Source organism: Brassica oleracea, chromosome C6 (assembly GCF_000695525.1).
Source record: "Brassica oleracea var. oleracea cultivar TO1000 chromosome C6, BOL, whole genome shotgun sequence".
In the NCBI taxonomy this organism is placed as follows: Eukaryota; Viridiplantae; Streptophyta; class Magnoliopsida; order Brassicales; family Brassicaceae; genus Brassica; species Brassica oleracea.
Genome location: NC_027753.1, coordinates 37,784,779 through 37,801,115, shown reverse-complemented (window position 1 = coordinate 37,801,115; position 16,337 = coordinate 37,784,779). Strand labels below are relative to the sequence as shown.

At 32.0% G+C, this 16,337-nt stretch overlaps 3 protein-coding genes across 3 annotated transcripts; all 3 read right to left on the bottom strand.

The window, feature by feature from the left end:
• Nucleotides 1–2,010: 2,010 nt before the first annotated feature.
• Nucleotides 2,011–2,693, bottom strand: LOC106299742. The gene is made up of 2 exons (XM_013735772.1): nt 2,443–2,693; nt 2,011–2,345 (listed from the first exon to the last, which is right to left on the bottom strand). The coding sequence occupies exons 1-2, from the start codon at nt 2,644–2,646 to the stop codon at nt 2,076–2,078; spliced, it is 474 nt and encodes a 157-aa protein (XP_013591226.1). The 5' UTR covers nt 2,647–2,693; the 3' UTR covers nt 2,011–2,075.
• A 3,943-nt stretch (nt 2,694–6,636) lies between these two features.
• On the bottom strand, nt 6,637–8,871 carry LOC106300735 (RNA pseudouridine synthase 2, chloroplastic). The gene is made up of 8 exons (XM_013736940.1): nt 8,506–8,871; nt 8,284–8,427; nt 7,972–8,187; nt 7,686–7,888; nt 7,531–7,609; nt 7,251–7,426; nt 7,044–7,146; nt 6,637–6,915 (listed from the first exon to the last, which is right to left on the bottom strand). The coding sequence occupies exons 1-8, from the start codon at nt 8,830–8,832 to the stop codon at nt 6,907–6,909; spliced, it is 1,257 nt and encodes a 418-aa protein (XP_013592394.1). The 5' UTR covers nt 8,833–8,871; the 3' UTR covers nt 6,637–6,906.
• Nucleotides 8,872–9,214: 343 nt separating this feature from the next.
• Nucleotides 9,215–12,222, bottom strand: LOC106300733 (calcium-dependent protein kinase 29). The gene is made up of 8 exons (XM_013736939.1): nt 11,385–12,222; nt 10,573–10,716; nt 10,309–10,461; nt 10,109–10,221; nt 9,863–10,030; nt 9,659–9,786; nt 9,454–9,553; nt 9,215–9,381 (listed from the first exon to the last, which is right to left on the bottom strand). Exons 1-8 carry the CDS (start codon nt 12,151–12,153, stop codon nt 9,298–9,300), a joined length of 1,659 nt encoding a protein of 552 aa, XP_013592393.1. The 5' UTR covers nt 12,154–12,222; the 3' UTR covers nt 9,215–9,297.
• Between the last annotated feature and the right edge of the window lie 4,115 nt (nt 12,223–16,337).

The following is a 16,337-nucleotide window of genomic DNA, read 5'->3' as shown; positions in this document are numbered from 1 at the left end:
TCATTGGCTTAAACATTTTAAATTTAGTGTTAAACTGAATTGAATATATCGGTAGTTTGCTAATCACTGAGTCGGGATTGGGTTAATTGAGTGGGCTTCTAACTTGGGTTAGTTTTTCTTTTGTTTTTGTTTCTTAATACTTGGGGTTAGTTAAACAAAAAATAAGAAGATTAACTCGATTAGAGAGAGAGATAAAATCTATTCATCAATACAATTAAAACCAAGACTTTTTTTAGGCATTGCTGTGTTTTGCAAATATTTAAAGTCATACCACAGCTTTAGATTAAAACATAATTAATGTATCCTATTATACTGAAAATCAGCAATGGAAATATTTAGTTACAAACACAAGTTTCCTTATATAACTTTATCAATCTACATTTATTTTATTAAATTCATTTGATTTCATTTATTACTCTATGCAATTTTGTGAAATTCCATTCATAAATGTGGTTCCTATAATTAGTTTCGTAAATATAACAAGGAGTAATAGATTATTTCATTTAAAATATTTTATAGCTACAGAAAATAAAAATATGATTTGAAATAATAAATAGTTAATGTGTAAGTGCAACAATCTAATCTTTGTATAATAGATTTCTAAGATAATCCCTTTTTAATAGTATATATTATACAAAATGTCAATCCAGCAAATTTTTAGTTTTAATTAAAAAAATTTCTTATGTTAAATATTCTTAAATTTATATTGAGAGATTCAGTTTCAGAAACCTATTATTTTGACAAAAAAATAAAAACCTATTATTAATGATGCTCATAGTAGTATAAAAGGTGAAAGCTTTTTTCAAAACATCTAATCTTCGTAAACAGTTAATTACTCTACCAAATACAGTAACCCAAATTAGTTTAATGCAACCAATTGTGATGTCCAGCCCATAGTTACTTATTTATATTATTTATATCATTTATTTAAAATCTAACTATTACTGACCCATGATTGAATAAAAAATTATAAGGTGAAATTTATTTTTGCTGATTATAAATAATGTTTTTGGTCAACTGTTGATCATTTGTTAATAAATAAGCAGACTTACACTCTATAACCACAAAAAAACAACAAATTTGCTAAGTAACCAAAAAACACACATTGTCTCTCTTTCTCTCTCTGTATTTCTCTTCCTATCTCTCTATATTCTCTTTCTTTACAAAACTAATTTTCACTTTTTTGGTTATTAAACAAATAAGCCCATAAATAAATCCATGGTTAATTAACAAAATATACCGACAGGGTGAGTGAGTTAATAGATGTTTTGTTTTCTTGTATTTCATGTCGTAGACTCGTGTTCGGACATTTAGATGACTAAATTTAAAGATCCTCTTAGTATAGTTACATTTTAGTAATGCCCTCGCAAGTATTCGTTTAATAACTATACTCGAATTAATATAATTATTCAAATTGTTCTGTAATTGTTCCATACATTCTCGTTTTAATAGATTTTCTTAGAATCAAACCAGCCATTCAAATTAATGCAATCAAATAATTAAAATAGTCCAACCAACAGTCATTTTTATTTAACCTAACTAAATATAATTGTTGGTATGTGTTTTGTTTTTCAAATATTAAAATAATTGAAAAACACGCAAGTTATATATAGTAGTTTAGAGACTCGGTGGTGTTAAATGATGTCAACAAAAGAGGACTCAGAAAAAGTGTATCCAGTTCGTTCAACAGAAAAAAAGAAGTGTATCCAGTTAATTAAAAATATCCCTTAAAACTTTAGTTTAGTCCATAACCTAATTAAGCTTGTTTATAGTTCAAGCACCTTCGACAAAAGTAGCTGACGCAATAATTTTTGTTAAGTGTTCTGATTGAGTAAAGTACTCCTAAAATATTATAAAGTAATTGAAATGTTTAATGTATAAAGAAAATATTTGCGTACGGGTTGAAATAATGCTGAAATTCTACACTGCTGCCTTTTATTACTTTTTTTTTTGCTAACAATATTTTGTTACTTTGATGTACGTAACTCCATACATGTTTATTTTTCTGTATACGCTTCTTTATATAATTATATCAGCTTCTTCCTTCATCTTTGCTTACTTCTTTAATCTTGGCTTCATTCTGGTGCAAACAACGCCCCTATCGTGATTAATCCTTTCTGCCCGAACCGTCCGAATAATCCAACCAATTGGGTTTCCCCATCCGCAGTGAAACTGAAAGCCTCATCCGACTCATCTGCAGCGGCTCGAACGTACGATTCCGTCTTCTGTCCTTCGGAGGTTACAAAATACAAGTTGCTAATATACCCTGTTGGAAGCTGCGGAGTTCCACGTTTGTACGTGCCGCCGACAGTCTTACAATACCCTCCAAGTTTTCCAAACTCGATCTGCATACATAAATTAAATGCATTTAAAGTAATTGGCAATATCGATCGACTGCATGCGTTTGTAAAAGAGATGAAAAAGGGTGTGTAGAGACAGAACCTCCATGTTCTCGTTAGGTTGTTCTCCGTGGGTGATAGTCTGATCTTTTTCGCCCCTCGAGTACGTTAAGCTTATAAAAACGATTTGTTTTTCACGAACCCCAATGGACACATTCTTTACGCTGTCGAAGTCTAGTGCACCGTCGTCGAAACTGTTGTCTCCAGCGAGTTGAAATCCAGAAGGACCCATCCTTTGTTGTGCCATTGTGTTCTTTCACACAGAGAGATAGAGATATAACAATTAAAGAGAGAGAGAGGGATAAATTTGTTGTGTGATACTGCGTAAATCTTAGGCGGAAACGGACTTATATATAGCGACATTTCTAACGGACCATATCTTATGCCACACGAAATATAGTTTTTGTGATATGAAATCTACTCATCTTTGTGGAACGGTGGTTGTAAGATTTAAAGCAGCAATAAAGAGTTTTAACCGGAAAATAATAAATAAAATATAAGAAGAGAGTACAAAACTGGAAACTTTATCATAACAAATTACATTTTTAGTAAGCATCGGTTGGAGAACGAATAAAAAGAGTAAATGAACCTGCGTAGAAGAAAAAACAAAAGCACAGACTCTTTCGAAGAATGGATGGAAGAGGTAAAAGATATTCAAGAGGTTCGAAAACATGGTGATCAAGCCTTCCTAGAGCAAGACTTTGAAACCGCCATTCACTGTTATTCTCAGTTCATTGATTCTAGGAGAACGGTGTACCCAAGTGTTTCTGCGAGGCGTAGTCTATGCTATTTATTCTGTAATCAACCAGATCGAGCTCTTTACGATGGGATGATTGCGCAAGAAGTCTTCCCCGATTGGCCAACCGCCTTCTACTTGCAGTCTGTGGCACTATATATCCAAATTAAATATGATCACTTGATTCTACTGATACTTTGAAAGAATCAACTCTTCTTGAAGCAAAAAGACAGCAATGCAAGATTATTGTTTTTGCTCATTTATACTTTGTCTTGTGTAAACTCTGAGATGTGGATATAAAAAGCACAGACTCCCAAAAAAACTAGCGGGGTCATCAAGCCAATTTTACAGGGGTCATGTGATGGTAAATTATGAAGTGACTATAATCAACTTTTGTAATTTATACGGTGTCAGTTGACATCTCTTTTGTGTGAATGGGTCCGCCACTCCGCAAAACTAAAGAGTAAGGATCGGATCCATCATTCATCTTCGCATTGGTAGGTAAACATAATCGTTTATTTGATTGCGTTATTTTGAATGGTTATATTAATTAGGGTAGTTTGTGTATAAAGACTTGAAGGGTATTACTACATACATGATAACAATAAACTATTATAAAAAAAACTCTTTTATCTTAATTTCTAAATCAGAATGCCAAATCTACGATTGTTCTCAATAAAATGATTTTTTTTCCAAATATAACAGTTTAAAAAAATATATTTAAAAATTGCAATCTATTAATGAAAAATTCTTTAAAAAAATATTCATTTATCTGTTAAATTTTTGTTATCCTAATTTCTAACTCGCAACCTTAAATCTACAATGATTCCCTGAAAAATTGAAAACTTTCAAAAAAAATAGCAATTTTTAAAAAAATATTATTTTTAAAAAAATATTTAAAAAAAGCAACCTATTGATTAAAAATTCTGAAAGAATGCTCATCTATCAAAAAATTTATTGTTATCCTAATTTCTAAACCAAACTCCAACCACAATAGTTTTCTATAAAATGAAAATATTCCAAAATAACGGTTTAAAAAAATATTTTTAAAATACAACTTATTGATGTAAAATTCTGAAAGAATACTCATCTATCAAAAACAATTCTTGTTCTCCTAATTTCTAATTAAAAACTCAAATATACAATAGTTCTCTTTAAAAAAATAAAAACTTTCCAAAAATATCAGTTTAAAAAAATGATTTAAAAAGTGCAACCAATTGATGAAAAATTCCGAAAGAATACTCATCCATCAACAAAAATTCTTGTTATCTTAATTTCTGAATCAGAATCTCAAATCTACAATAGTTCTCTATAAAAATGAAAACTTGCCAAAAATAACAGTTTAAAAAAAATATATTTAAAAAATACAACCAGTTGCTAAAAAAATTATAAAAGAATACTCATCTATCAACAAAAATCTTGTTATCTTAATTTTTAAATCATAATTCGAAATCTACAATAGTTCCCTATAAAAAAGAAAACTTTCCAAAAATAGCAGCTTTTAAAAATATTATTTTAATAATGCAATCTATTCGTGAAAAATTCTGAAAGAATACTTATCGATCATCAAAAATTATTGTTATCAACAATAGTTCTCTATAAAAATAAAAAATTTCTAAGAAAATAATTTTAAAATAATTATTTAAAAAATGCAACCTATTAATGAAAATTATGAAAGTATACTCATCTATCAACAAAAATTCTTGTTATCCTAATTTCTAAATCCAAAGCTTAAATCTACAGTAGTTCTCTATAAAATGAAAATTTTCCGAAATAGCAATTTAAAAAAAAAGTTTTGAAAATGAAACTTATTGATTAAAATTTCTGAAAGGATACCCATCTATATAAAAAAAATGTATCCTAATTTTTAAATCATAATCCAAAATCTTCATTAGTTCTCTATAAAAATAAAAAATTTCCAAAAATAATAGTTTTAAAGAGTAAATGAAAATAACAAAACATATTATTTTAATAAACATTTAGATAAACATATGTTTTTAATAAAAAATATATGTTTTTAATAAAAATAACAAAACTGAATAATAAATATATTTTAAAATAGTTTTCACAAATTGAGAGGAAACTAAATATTATTTTTTTCTGTATATATATAAAAGTGTTTTCTCTCCTCTCATGCTGCCACCTAGGATTCCAGATCAGAAAGTCAGTGATCCTAGGCGAGCCACGTGGCAGAACAATCAATACACAGCGTTTCATTAAATTCAGACTACATACGGGTGGGCTTTGTTTCTAATCGGGCCTTATATTTGCACAATTGGCTCATCCCGTCGCCAGCAGCAACAACTAAGGAGGCTCTGCGTAATTATTTTGTAAGCGTTAGTACCTAAAATCTTGGTAGTTGGACGATTCGTTTTAAAGGTTTTGCTTTCATCCTACTCTGATTATTTTATGAAATCTGATGTAGATTCTTAAAAAGAAACAAGCGTCAGTTCTAAGAATGATTCACTTCGTCTACTCTTTTGCGAACGGCTCTAGGTCTCCTCATATGCCTTATTATCTTTTCTGATTGAGCAGTGTGCTTGGTGCTGTTTAAGAACAAAGCCTGCTTAGTTTGTTTCTCATCATAGTGTTGTTAATAAACCTGAAGAGATACTGTTCCTTACATCACGACCTTACAGAACAATATTGTCAAATATATGTTCTCACTTCTATATCTGTTCTTGCGGGATCCATGTATGTCGTGATATGGTTTAATGTGGGTTACACTTGAGTCATAAGTTTTGTCTGAAGCTTGCAACCCATGTGTTTGTTAAATCATCATGTTTCTTTTTCATCTCTTTTGTAGATTGCTTTCATGGGTTACAAGCAAGGAGCCAGTACATGAAGATTATTTGGTCTGTAAGAGTGTTGGAGAAGGAAATAATCAATGGAGACGGAAGATAATATTGCTAGAGGACTCCAAGTGAGCCAAGCTCAATCAGAGGAACATCCTCGAGGTGAAGCAGAGGAATATTTCTGCAAGACGAGTCAGTGACAAGTATATGAAACGCTCGAGAGATCTGTAGTGCTAAAAAAAGTTCAAGATAGTTATCGGAGGATGAAACTCGGAAAGATTTTAGAAAGTATAGAAATGTCTATTACTAAGCTTTAGCAGAAGAAACTGAGTAAAATGTTTCGTGTACCCTCATGGATCCTTCAAGGCAAGGTTTTCGAGTTTTTATATTTTATTCGGGTTCGTACTTAAATGCTTTTAATCGTTGAGACTTGAAACTTTTTTTTTGTTGGGGTAAAATGTGAATGAAACTTTCTTTTTGTGCACATGATTTTATCTTTGAAAGGTCGCAGATGATTACAGAGAAACTGAGTCTATTTACTTACATACATATTCTTGACCAATCACCACAGCGAGATGCTTATTTTATATACATCAAGAATAGTGTACTTGATTTGTCAAGAATAGCTACTGATCAGTGGTCTGCTCATCATTCTCTTCCGTTTGTGCCTCTGTTATCTCTTTTATAAATTGTGGCGAGAAGGGAGAAGGCGAAAGATACAGGTTTAGCTGATGTTGATTTTGTTGGGTTTTGAATATCATTTGAAGTTCCCATTTGAGCTTTATACACCTCTTAGCTGTACTATAAACACTTGGATCATGAAACTGAGACTACACTTTCATTTGTTTCGTCAAAGATCTTCAGAGAGAAGTTTGATTGCTTGTTGCTTGAAAGGATAGTGGCGTTCGATGATATCTCTCATGCTACTGCAGAATCAATGTCCGAGACTATGAGTTTATAAACCAAAATCGAGAGATTATTCCACCTGCCAAAAGAAAGAAAGACCACGACTTAAGAAGACTCAGCATAAACAAAATCTCTGTAATGAAAACAGAGTAACTTAGCCCTAGGCATGAGGTTAAGTGAAAAAATAACGCAGAGTTTGGTGGTTACCATTTCTCTGCCGCTTCTACGAAGCAGGCCTACTATCTCTGCAAGATCCGGAGGCGGTGGACATGAAAACTTTATGATTTCCCCGGTGCACGGATGCTCAAAGCTGTGAAAGAAAACATAACAGAGAACAACAGTTATCATAAACCTGTTCTGCTCCTAAGTTTTGAATAGTGAGACTAGACTGAGATTTTTTGAGTTGTCTCTCACCCGAGAACTATGGCATGAAGACAAGGCCTATCCATTCTTGACACCAGCTCTATGATCTCTTCTTGATCACTCCGGGAGACTCTTTTCTGCAGAAGAGAAAGCGCCATGCTTTTCGTTCCACCGTACACTTCGTCACCCAGTAGAGGAACTCCCATGTACTTGGCATGCGCACGTATCTAAAACTCAAATCAAGATCAACAGAGGTATAAGTGAAACCCTTGCAGACAAAGATGTGAACCAATATAGAAACAAATTTACAGATTTTGATTTCTTTCACAACCTGATGAGTACGGCCAGTTTCTAGTCTCCACTCAACCAACGCAGAGCCACCTCCAGCGAGTGTTTCAACTACCTTATACCTAAGAGAACATGAGAATATGTGAGGATACAAGAATCAGTGTTACAGTGCACTTGTAAAAAAGACTGCTCCATCACCTACTAGCAGCATGACGAGCCCTTCCACGGCTTAATGATCCAGGTATAGCAGCCATACGGATCCGATTATTCGAATCCCTACCAATTGGTACATCAATCCTCCCCTGAGACGGGGAAGGAACTCCACAGGTAAGACTTATATAAACTCTCTCAATCGTGTGCAGCTTGAACTGCTCCGCCAAATGAGCATGAGAATGCTCATCCTGCCAATTACAACTTCTAGTTAAAGTCACACCTCATAAAGCAACAAAAATAAATAAATAAAAAAAGACAAAAGACAGCTAACCTTAGCTACAACGAGCAACCCACTAGTCCCTTTATCCAACCTATGAACAATCCCTGGACGAATCATCCCTTCATCATCTGAAAACGTTTCTTCGTCATCCGAATCCTCATCTTCTTCTTCTTGGTTTGAATAAGCAGCAACACAGGGAAGACTACAATGGTGAAGTATGCCGTTAACAAGCGTCCCCTTAGGATTCCCAGGCGCAGGATGAACAACCTAAACCACCAAACGAGAGAGAGAGACTCTTAAACACTAAACATCAAGCTAGAAAGATTCAATCTTTTTTAAGTATTCAAAGAAACACGTGACTACCATGTGAGGCGGTTTGTTAACGACGAGCACGTGCTGATCTTCGTAAACTATATCTAACGGTATGTCTTCGGGTTCAGCTCTCAAAGGCTGGAGCTTTGATATCGTACAGTGAACCTCGTCGCCAGCTTTCACATTGTGCGAAACCTGCAAGAGATAGAGATAGAGATAGAGAGAAAGGTGAAAACTTGAAGTTTGAAGAATTTGAATCCGAAGTTCGAAAACCTTATCGACGACTTGGCCATTGACGATGACTAGTCCTTGGCGGATGCTGGACTGTACGCGAGCTCGGCTAACGCCATCGACGCGAGAGGAGATCCATGAATCGAGGCGAATCTTGCCTTTGGAGACGGAGACTGTCTCGTCGAGTTTGAGGCCGGCGTTGTTCACTCTCGTGGTGGTGGTCTCCGGTTTTGAATTGGGGGTTGCCGAGCTTGCTGTGACGAATCTGGAAAGTTTGGGGAAGAAGGAGATGAAGGAAGAAGAGGAAGGAGAGCGGAGATATTTCACGGAGGTTAACGAGAAGCTCGGCACCGGAGAGATGGAGAGCATCGTCGTCAATTTTTTAAAAAAAGTTCCGATTTGCTTATCTGTTTTCTTTTTAGCAGCGTTTTAGGCTTCGTTACTCGAAAGCCTCTAGGCGAAACAGAGGGTTTGCTATTTTCATTTTAAAAGCTGTTAAGAATGTACTACTAATGGTCCATGGGTCTCGAGTTGGGCCGTAAAAGGCTTTTCCGACAACGTTACTTTCACTAACGAACCGTTTAGGATCCGTTAGGTTTGGACACGTTCGTTCTCTGTTTAATTTATTTACTTTGTTACGTTTTTTCAGGGGATTTTCGTTCTTATACTCGAATTCACGCAGGTACAAACAAATCATTTTAAACATTTAAAAGAAAAAGGAAAAATAATGCATTGATTCTCGTCTCATTCGTTTTTTTTTTTTTGATACTTTATTATTAATTTTATACTTTATTAATGGTGGAAGCAAAGCATCCATAAGTCTAGATGAATATATCATCTGATCAGCTTCGCATCTGAATGATCTGTAGTTCCCTTCGTCATCATCGCCACAAATTCCTCATAATTTATTCTCCCATCCTATCATTCATCATCATCATCATCACCATCATTTACAGCAGTCAAAAACTAAAAGTAAATGTTTTTTCTTACGTTGTCTGTATCGACATCATTGATGACTTCATCTATGGTAGCATCATCACCCATTCCATACTGTGTCATCGAATGCTTAAGCTCGTCCCTTGTGATGTATCTTATTTAAGAAGAAGAAAAATATGAAAGATTGCGTTAGAAAAATAATTTCATCTTTAATATATTTCTGCGACAATATAAGGACAAAACAAAAAAGAAAACAAACCCGCTTCTGTCTTTGTCAAAGTATTTGAATGCTTCTAGCAAATGCTCCTCTTTCTCCAATCTATGCCGATGCATTGTAGCTGTTATGAACTCAATGTAATCAATCGTCCCGCTTTTATCCACATCAGCCTATCATCAAAAACAGAATAATAATGTAATAAGCTTAATTATATCACCAAGTGGATTTGTGTTCTTGTCTTCTTACAGCTTCCATGAGTTGTTTGATTTCAGATTCAGTAAGTTTGGATCCAAGACGATGTAAACCGGTTCTTAGTTCATCAAAAGTGATGGTGCCACTTCCGTCTGTATCAATGTTTTTAAACATATGCTTTAATCCCTTAATCTCTTCTTCTGATAAGTTTTCAGCTATGACCTATTAAACAAAAGACAACAGTTAACTTTAATGTTCTTTAAATCATCTTTTTGATGATGGAGTATCAGTTAACTTTACCTTCAAGGCAAGTTTCTTGAGCTTGTTCATTGCGCGGAACTGCTTCATCCTAATAAGGACTGCACTATCTATTGGTTTATCTGAAACTTCGCTATCCGTCAACCATGTATGCGCTTTAATCGCAACAAAAGAACGCTTAGTTAGTTAGCTATGAGGTATATATAATGTGTCACAAATCAAGACAAATTGCAAACACATACCAAGTGCTTCAGCTGCAGTAATCCGTTTTTTAGGGTCTCTTGCCAACATCTTTCTTATCAAGTCCTTTGCACTTTCCGATATAGTAGGCCAAGGAGAAGATTCAAGATCTAAATTCCCTTCTAAGACCGCCTCAAATATAGTCTTCTCGGTCTCTAAAACAATATCAAATATATAGTACCGGTTTTGTAACATTTCATTTCTTAACATTCTTCAAATGGAGTGATAATAAACTTTAGATTCATAAAAAATTTGTTTTAACATACCACCCCAAAATGGAGGAACACCGCATAGAAGAATGTAAAGCATGACACCAGCGCTCCACACATCGATCTCTTTACCGTAGTTTCGATATAGAACTTCAGGTGCAACATAGTATGCGCTACCGACTACATCTTTGTACACTTTACCTACACAGAATAAACATGGTACTTGTTATTTGAAGGTTGTAGCATGTACAATCTTAATACACATCTCCAGTTTCAAGTCTTTTGTTTTTCTGGGTGTGAACCAAAATCTTGAAAAAGGAAGACTTTCACATCAAATAATTTCTGTTGTACTATCATTTTTTATTTTTCAAATATGTGGGAACCATCACTTGACTTGGTGGTTGACCCAAGCCGTTTTCGAAGTTGACTTGGTGTCCCACTAGGTTGATCTCACACGGAAAGGAGATACAATGTCGCTATCTTTATTTCTTGATTATACCACAAGTTAAAACATGCTGTTTATGTCCTAAAGGACCTACACACACTCAACAAAGACAAACCTTTGAACAAGACGACCCTTAATTAATTTAAAAAGTGCAATACTCCCTCAGTTTCTAGTTTTAAAACTTGACGTTTTAGAGTTTTATAGAATTTGTTTTGTTTCAAATTAAATAATTTTTTTTTCAAAATTTAATGTAAAGTTTATTAACATTATATGTTAATTAACTTTCTGTAATTTTCATTTTTTTATTAGTCTCGAGTTATTGTTAGGTGAAATAATTATTAATGTTAATATTTTCTAAATATGTGTATGTGTGTATTAATATGGAAAAGGAAAATATCAAAAAGATGAACTATTCTTATATTACCTTCTTCGATGAAAACAGAGAGTCCAAAGTCTGTGGCTTTAATAGGAGAGTCATCATCCGCACTAACAAGCAAGAAGTTCTCAGGCTTCAAGTCTCTATGAACAACACCCATGAAATGACAAACATGAACAAAGTTCACAATCTGTCTGAAAATATTCGCAGCTTCTTTCTCAGAGTAACTCCCTTTCTTGATAATACGATCAAATAGCTCGCCGCCAGAACAAAGCTCCATAACCACATGAAGATTATCTTTATCCTCGTAAGCGCCTCGAAACTCGACGATGTTCGGCTGACCAGTGAGGTGCTGCAAGATCATGACTTCGCGTCTCACGTCTTCGATGTCTTTTTGACGTATGAGTTTGCGTTTGGAGATCGATTTGCATGCGTACTCTCGGCCGTTGGATTTGTCAGTGCAACGGTACGTGACGCCGAACTGGCCGCGGCCGAGTTCTTTGTGGAGGTCGTAGAGAGCTGAGAGGTCGATCATTGGTCGGTTAAGGATTGGACCGATTTGAGAACCGGAGGAGGAAGGTGGGGGAGCCGGTTTGGGTTTGGGATTGGTGGGGAAAGTACTGGTTTGGGTTTGAGGATTTGTTGGTTTAGGGAGAGGTTGGTAGCGATGAGGAGGGGTAGAATCGGAAGAAGAGGAGATTGGGATCTCTTGTGTTTGTGACTTGGAGAAGCAGAAACCCATTCTGTTGAAAAAATGTTTTGTTCGAGTGTTTTGGTTTCTCTTGTTTCTGGTGGCTTTATTGAGTTTTCTGAACATGTGAACAAATGTAGAAAAGGTCTTCTGTCTTATTCCGTGTATTTTGTTTTTTTTTTCCTGTCCTTTTTATTCTTAAGGTTTTGTATATAAAGAGGGTTATACGATCATACGAATACATGTAAAGAAACATTCTGAGTACAAAATATTTTGCTTGAATTGGGGTTTGGGGATGCTTTGCTTTTGCGTTTTGACAAGGTTATGGTATCGTTTTGTTTTGTCTTTCAATGTGTCCTTTGGCCTTTCGAGAGGGTCTCCATAGGTTCTCTGCTTCCTGAGCAAAAAAATGAAATAGTAATAATTAAAATCAACGCGTAACGCGTAAACCATAAGTATTATTTCATGATAACATAGCAAAACAGTTAGGTGTTTGTGAATTAACTAAATTTTAAGAAGAGAGCATAGATAACGGAGATTGCGATTGATTGGAAAAGAGACAAATCTCGGTTTGGTTCAGTGATCACATCGATTGATTTCTTTATTTCGGTGCTCTGTCTTGTCATCATGATAGCTTTTCCACGACTACTAACTTTAGATTACTACAAACGTTATTTTTTTCTCTGAATAAAAATACAAACGTTATTAAGTCCTTAATACATAACTAAATAAGTTTTTTTTATAAAGTACTAGATTTTATACTACGCGCGAGTCTGTATTAATAATTAGGTTTAGTTTTATAATAACTTTTAAACTAAAAATTTAATTGATTTATATAATTTTCTTATTTGAAATATGATTTTTTGATTTTATTAATTTGTTGATTTTATTATTTATGTTTACTTTATAATTTAGCATCTTAGTATCTATTTAGTTATTTATAATTGTAAATGTTATATTTATGTTCATAAACATGTTCATAACTTTTGAAAATATTAATCTATATTTTAAAATATTATATAGATTGCTCGATGCAAATAAGCTGTTAATACATTGTAATAATTTTACCATACATTTTACATATATTTTATTTGAATAACATTAACGATTAAACTCTATGCATAACATCTATTTTTCTTTGTAGTGAGAAAAACTTTACAATTAACATGTGATTGTTATATATATATATATATATATATATATATATATATGTGTGTGATAGTATAATATTTAGATTTAAAATTTAATCACAATAAATATTTTGTCAAACTTTATAGTCTTTGTAAGATAATATAAAAATTAAAGTAAATATAGTGAATTTAACTAATGTTAAGTAACATTTTATTTATTGAATTAATAATATAGAAAAACTAAAGTATAAGAATTATCTACTAACAGATCTAATTAATTATTTGTAAAGTAGTGAAGCTTGTATTATTGTATAATGCATTACAATAGATTATTTATATGAAAAAAATTTATTTATTTTGGTGCAATATATAATATTTGTTTGTTTCAGAGTTTCTATGAAGATTCTTAAGATCCTTTGAAAGCTGTTACATAATTTTATAATTATTTTTCTAGTTGCTAAATGCTGACGATAAGATAGTTAACGTCTTAGATAGTGTATTCATTGTAATTTTGAGGTTTTTTTTCTAAATTTTAGAAGTTTATAAATTTGCATGTTTTTAGTTTATTGATGATAAATTCATATTGGTTATTCTTTTTATCATTTTTTTATTTTATCTTTCATGCTAATTTATTGTTGGTCTTCCTTATAATTTTTACTAAAAATGTTAACTAACTTTGACATGCTTTATTAGACTTTTTATTTATCATCTAGCTTATAAACATTGTTCTCTAATTTTTTTTATTCAACATAACTCAAGAGAGAGCATCTTACATTTTATATGTTATATGAGGTGAATCAGACTAATGATTATAAAAAATATAATTTTTTGAAAATACACTTTTTGAAATTTTATTTAAAGAGTATATTTTATTTTGTGTTCTTGCAAGTTAAAATTTTGTCTTCTTTATATTTTATTTTTTGTAAATTATTTGTTAAATTTCCAAATATTTAGTGTATATATATATCAATTTAGTTTTAATGATTTATTTATTATTTTGCCTTATTTGATGTTTAAATTCCATTTTGTATTGAAATAATCAATTTTGGATATTTTAACATTTTAAAAATTGAAAATATTAATTATGATTTTCATATTTTGATGTGTCAAAGCTGGAGAAACAATTTGTGTTATTATTGTGTTGATTATTATTAGAAAAAAGCAAGATATATTATTAGTTGACAATTTTTTTTTTGGGTGTAAGTTGACGATTATAATTCATTTAGAAAAAAAATACAAATTGACCTTTGGCAATAAAGAAAATAATTATACAAAAAATAATTGATCAAGTTTGCAAAGACAATAGACTGATATGGTTTTGTTTTATCAAATCGATGTTAAAATCTCCAGAATCTTTTTCCTTCATTTTAGTACATATATATATATATATATTGGTTGTAGGTATTTTATTTAGCAATCATATCTACAGCTGCATGTACGTCTGATTTGCTCATTTGCCTTGACTGGAAGGTCAGTACAATTACAACGCATCTCACCTAGAACGGGCTTAACACCGTATCGCTGTTTCGCTATGAACTCCTTTACTTCCCTTGCACAAATACTATTTCCATTATTTCCGCATTTTCCCTTGTACCGGTGATCAGTAATGGGGCACCTCAACTTGTTCACGGCTTCCACTTCTGTTGTGTTATATCCACCATAAAAAAAAAGATAAATTGAATAAATATTAGTAAAGGAATTTAATAGCGCAAATACTAATATTACCTTCAAACGTAGTCCACAATGAGAATTGCAAGAAACAATATAAAACATAAAACACATTTTCCCATGATTCAAAACCTTATTTTTTAGTTGCAAAATGTATTGCTTATTTACTCTCGTATGCAATTGTATTCTTTTGCAGTAATAATTTTTTTTTGTCGACACAGAAATAACTTATATAAGAATTATAGTCAATGCAAAATAAAAATAGATGTGGCCACTGGTGCGAACAAGTCAATGAACAATATTATATTCTTTTGCGTGATGCATACTTCGCGTGATTTATGCTTTGCGTGGAATTACTATATATATATTAATATAATTAGAAAATACAATAACAGTATTATTTTAATAAATTTAATATGTTGCCAAAAAAATATTTTACTTCTGTTCAATAAAAGATCAAAAATATATAAATAATATTTGTTGGAGGGGAATTACACTCCTCATCAAGGTCCGTCAAATATATATCTCAGAGCGATTAATAGGAGCTTTTTAAAATGTGGTTCTTATATTCCGCTAAGAACCCAATCGTAAGAACGTCCCGTTAATTATGGTCTCAGTCCAAAATTACAAACAACTCTATCCATGACAACTCGGCCCAGCCGATTAAGTCAATGGTGAATTGGAGGGTTCCACGAGGACAAATACAAAGAGAGAGAGAAAAACAAAAAAAGAGGAAATTCAAACAAACGGACATGAGACGGTTAGAACTAGGGTTTATTATTTCCATCACTATTCTTTTTTTTGACTAAAGGCATAAAAGAAAAACGTAAATCACTATTCTCTATGGAAACATTTTAGCTCTTCATCATCTCGAACATATCTTGTAACATTTGTTTCCCAAATCTATACTATATAAAAGTTGAGGCTATAAGCCATCGAGAGCGTCCACGTAGGATTTAAACAACCAATCGTAGTATAACAAATTATTATTTAAGTTTACTATTTTTAAAAATGTTAATATTACCAAAAAAATGTTTATTTCAAACTAAAATATAAATCAATATCGAATAAGGTAAATTTACAAAAATATAAATACTATATTAAGTTAACATAATGTTTAATATTTTTCAAAAATTAAAAAATAAATAACGAAGAGAATAATTAATTTAAAAATACAAGACTTTCAAACAAGTATAACTATATAAATCTAAATTTAAACTCATGATTTTCAAAGTTTAGGTTATATACTATTGAAAATATTCAAACTAACATATACTATATATAAGTTGATATTATAAATCATTGAGAATGTTCACATATTATTTTAAAGCACCAAAAATATACCAAATCGTTTTTCAATTTGGTATTTCTAAAAATGTTAATATTACGAAATTTTTTATTTCAAAATAAAATATAAATAATTATCAAATAAGTTAAACTTACAAAGTTAAAAACATCATGTACAAATCTATACTATATAATATATAAAAGTTGAGGCTATAAGCCATCGAG

Bases quoted from the DNA above. Each gene is read 5' to 3' on its own strand.
- LOC106299742 (XM_013735772.1), bottom strand. From the start codon at position 2,646: ATGGCACAACAAAGGATGGGTCCTTCTGGATTTCAACTCGCTGGAGAC. The intron at 2,346-2,442 runs GTTCTGTCTCTA...TTATGTATGCAG, and splicing joins AACCTAACGAGAACATGGAG to ATCGAGTTTGGAAAACTTGG.
- LOC106300735 (XM_013736940.1), bottom strand. From the start codon at position 8,832: ATGCTCTCCATCTCTCCGGTGCCGAGCTTCTCGTTAACCTCCGTGAAA. The intron at 8,188-8,283 runs GTAGTCACGTGT...TTGGTGGTTTAG, and splicing joins TTAACAAACCGCCTCACATG to GTTGTTCATCCTGCGCCTGG. The intron at 7,427-7,530 runs GTTGTGAAAGAA...TTTGAGTTTTAG, and splicing joins AAACTGGCCGTACTCATCAG to ATACGTGCGCATGCCAAGTA.
- LOC106300733 (XM_013736939.1), bottom strand. From the start codon at position 12,153: ATGTTCAGAAAACTCAATAAAGCCACCAGAAACAAGAGAAACCAAAAC. The intron at 9,787-9,862 runs GTAAGAAGACAA...TTTTGATGATAG, and splicing joins TCAAACAACTCATGGAAGCT to GCTGATGTGGATAAAAGCGG. The intron at 9,382-9,453 runs GTAAGAAAAAAC...GATGAATGATAG, and splicing joins ATGATGTCGATACAGACAAC to GATGGGAGAATAAATTATGA.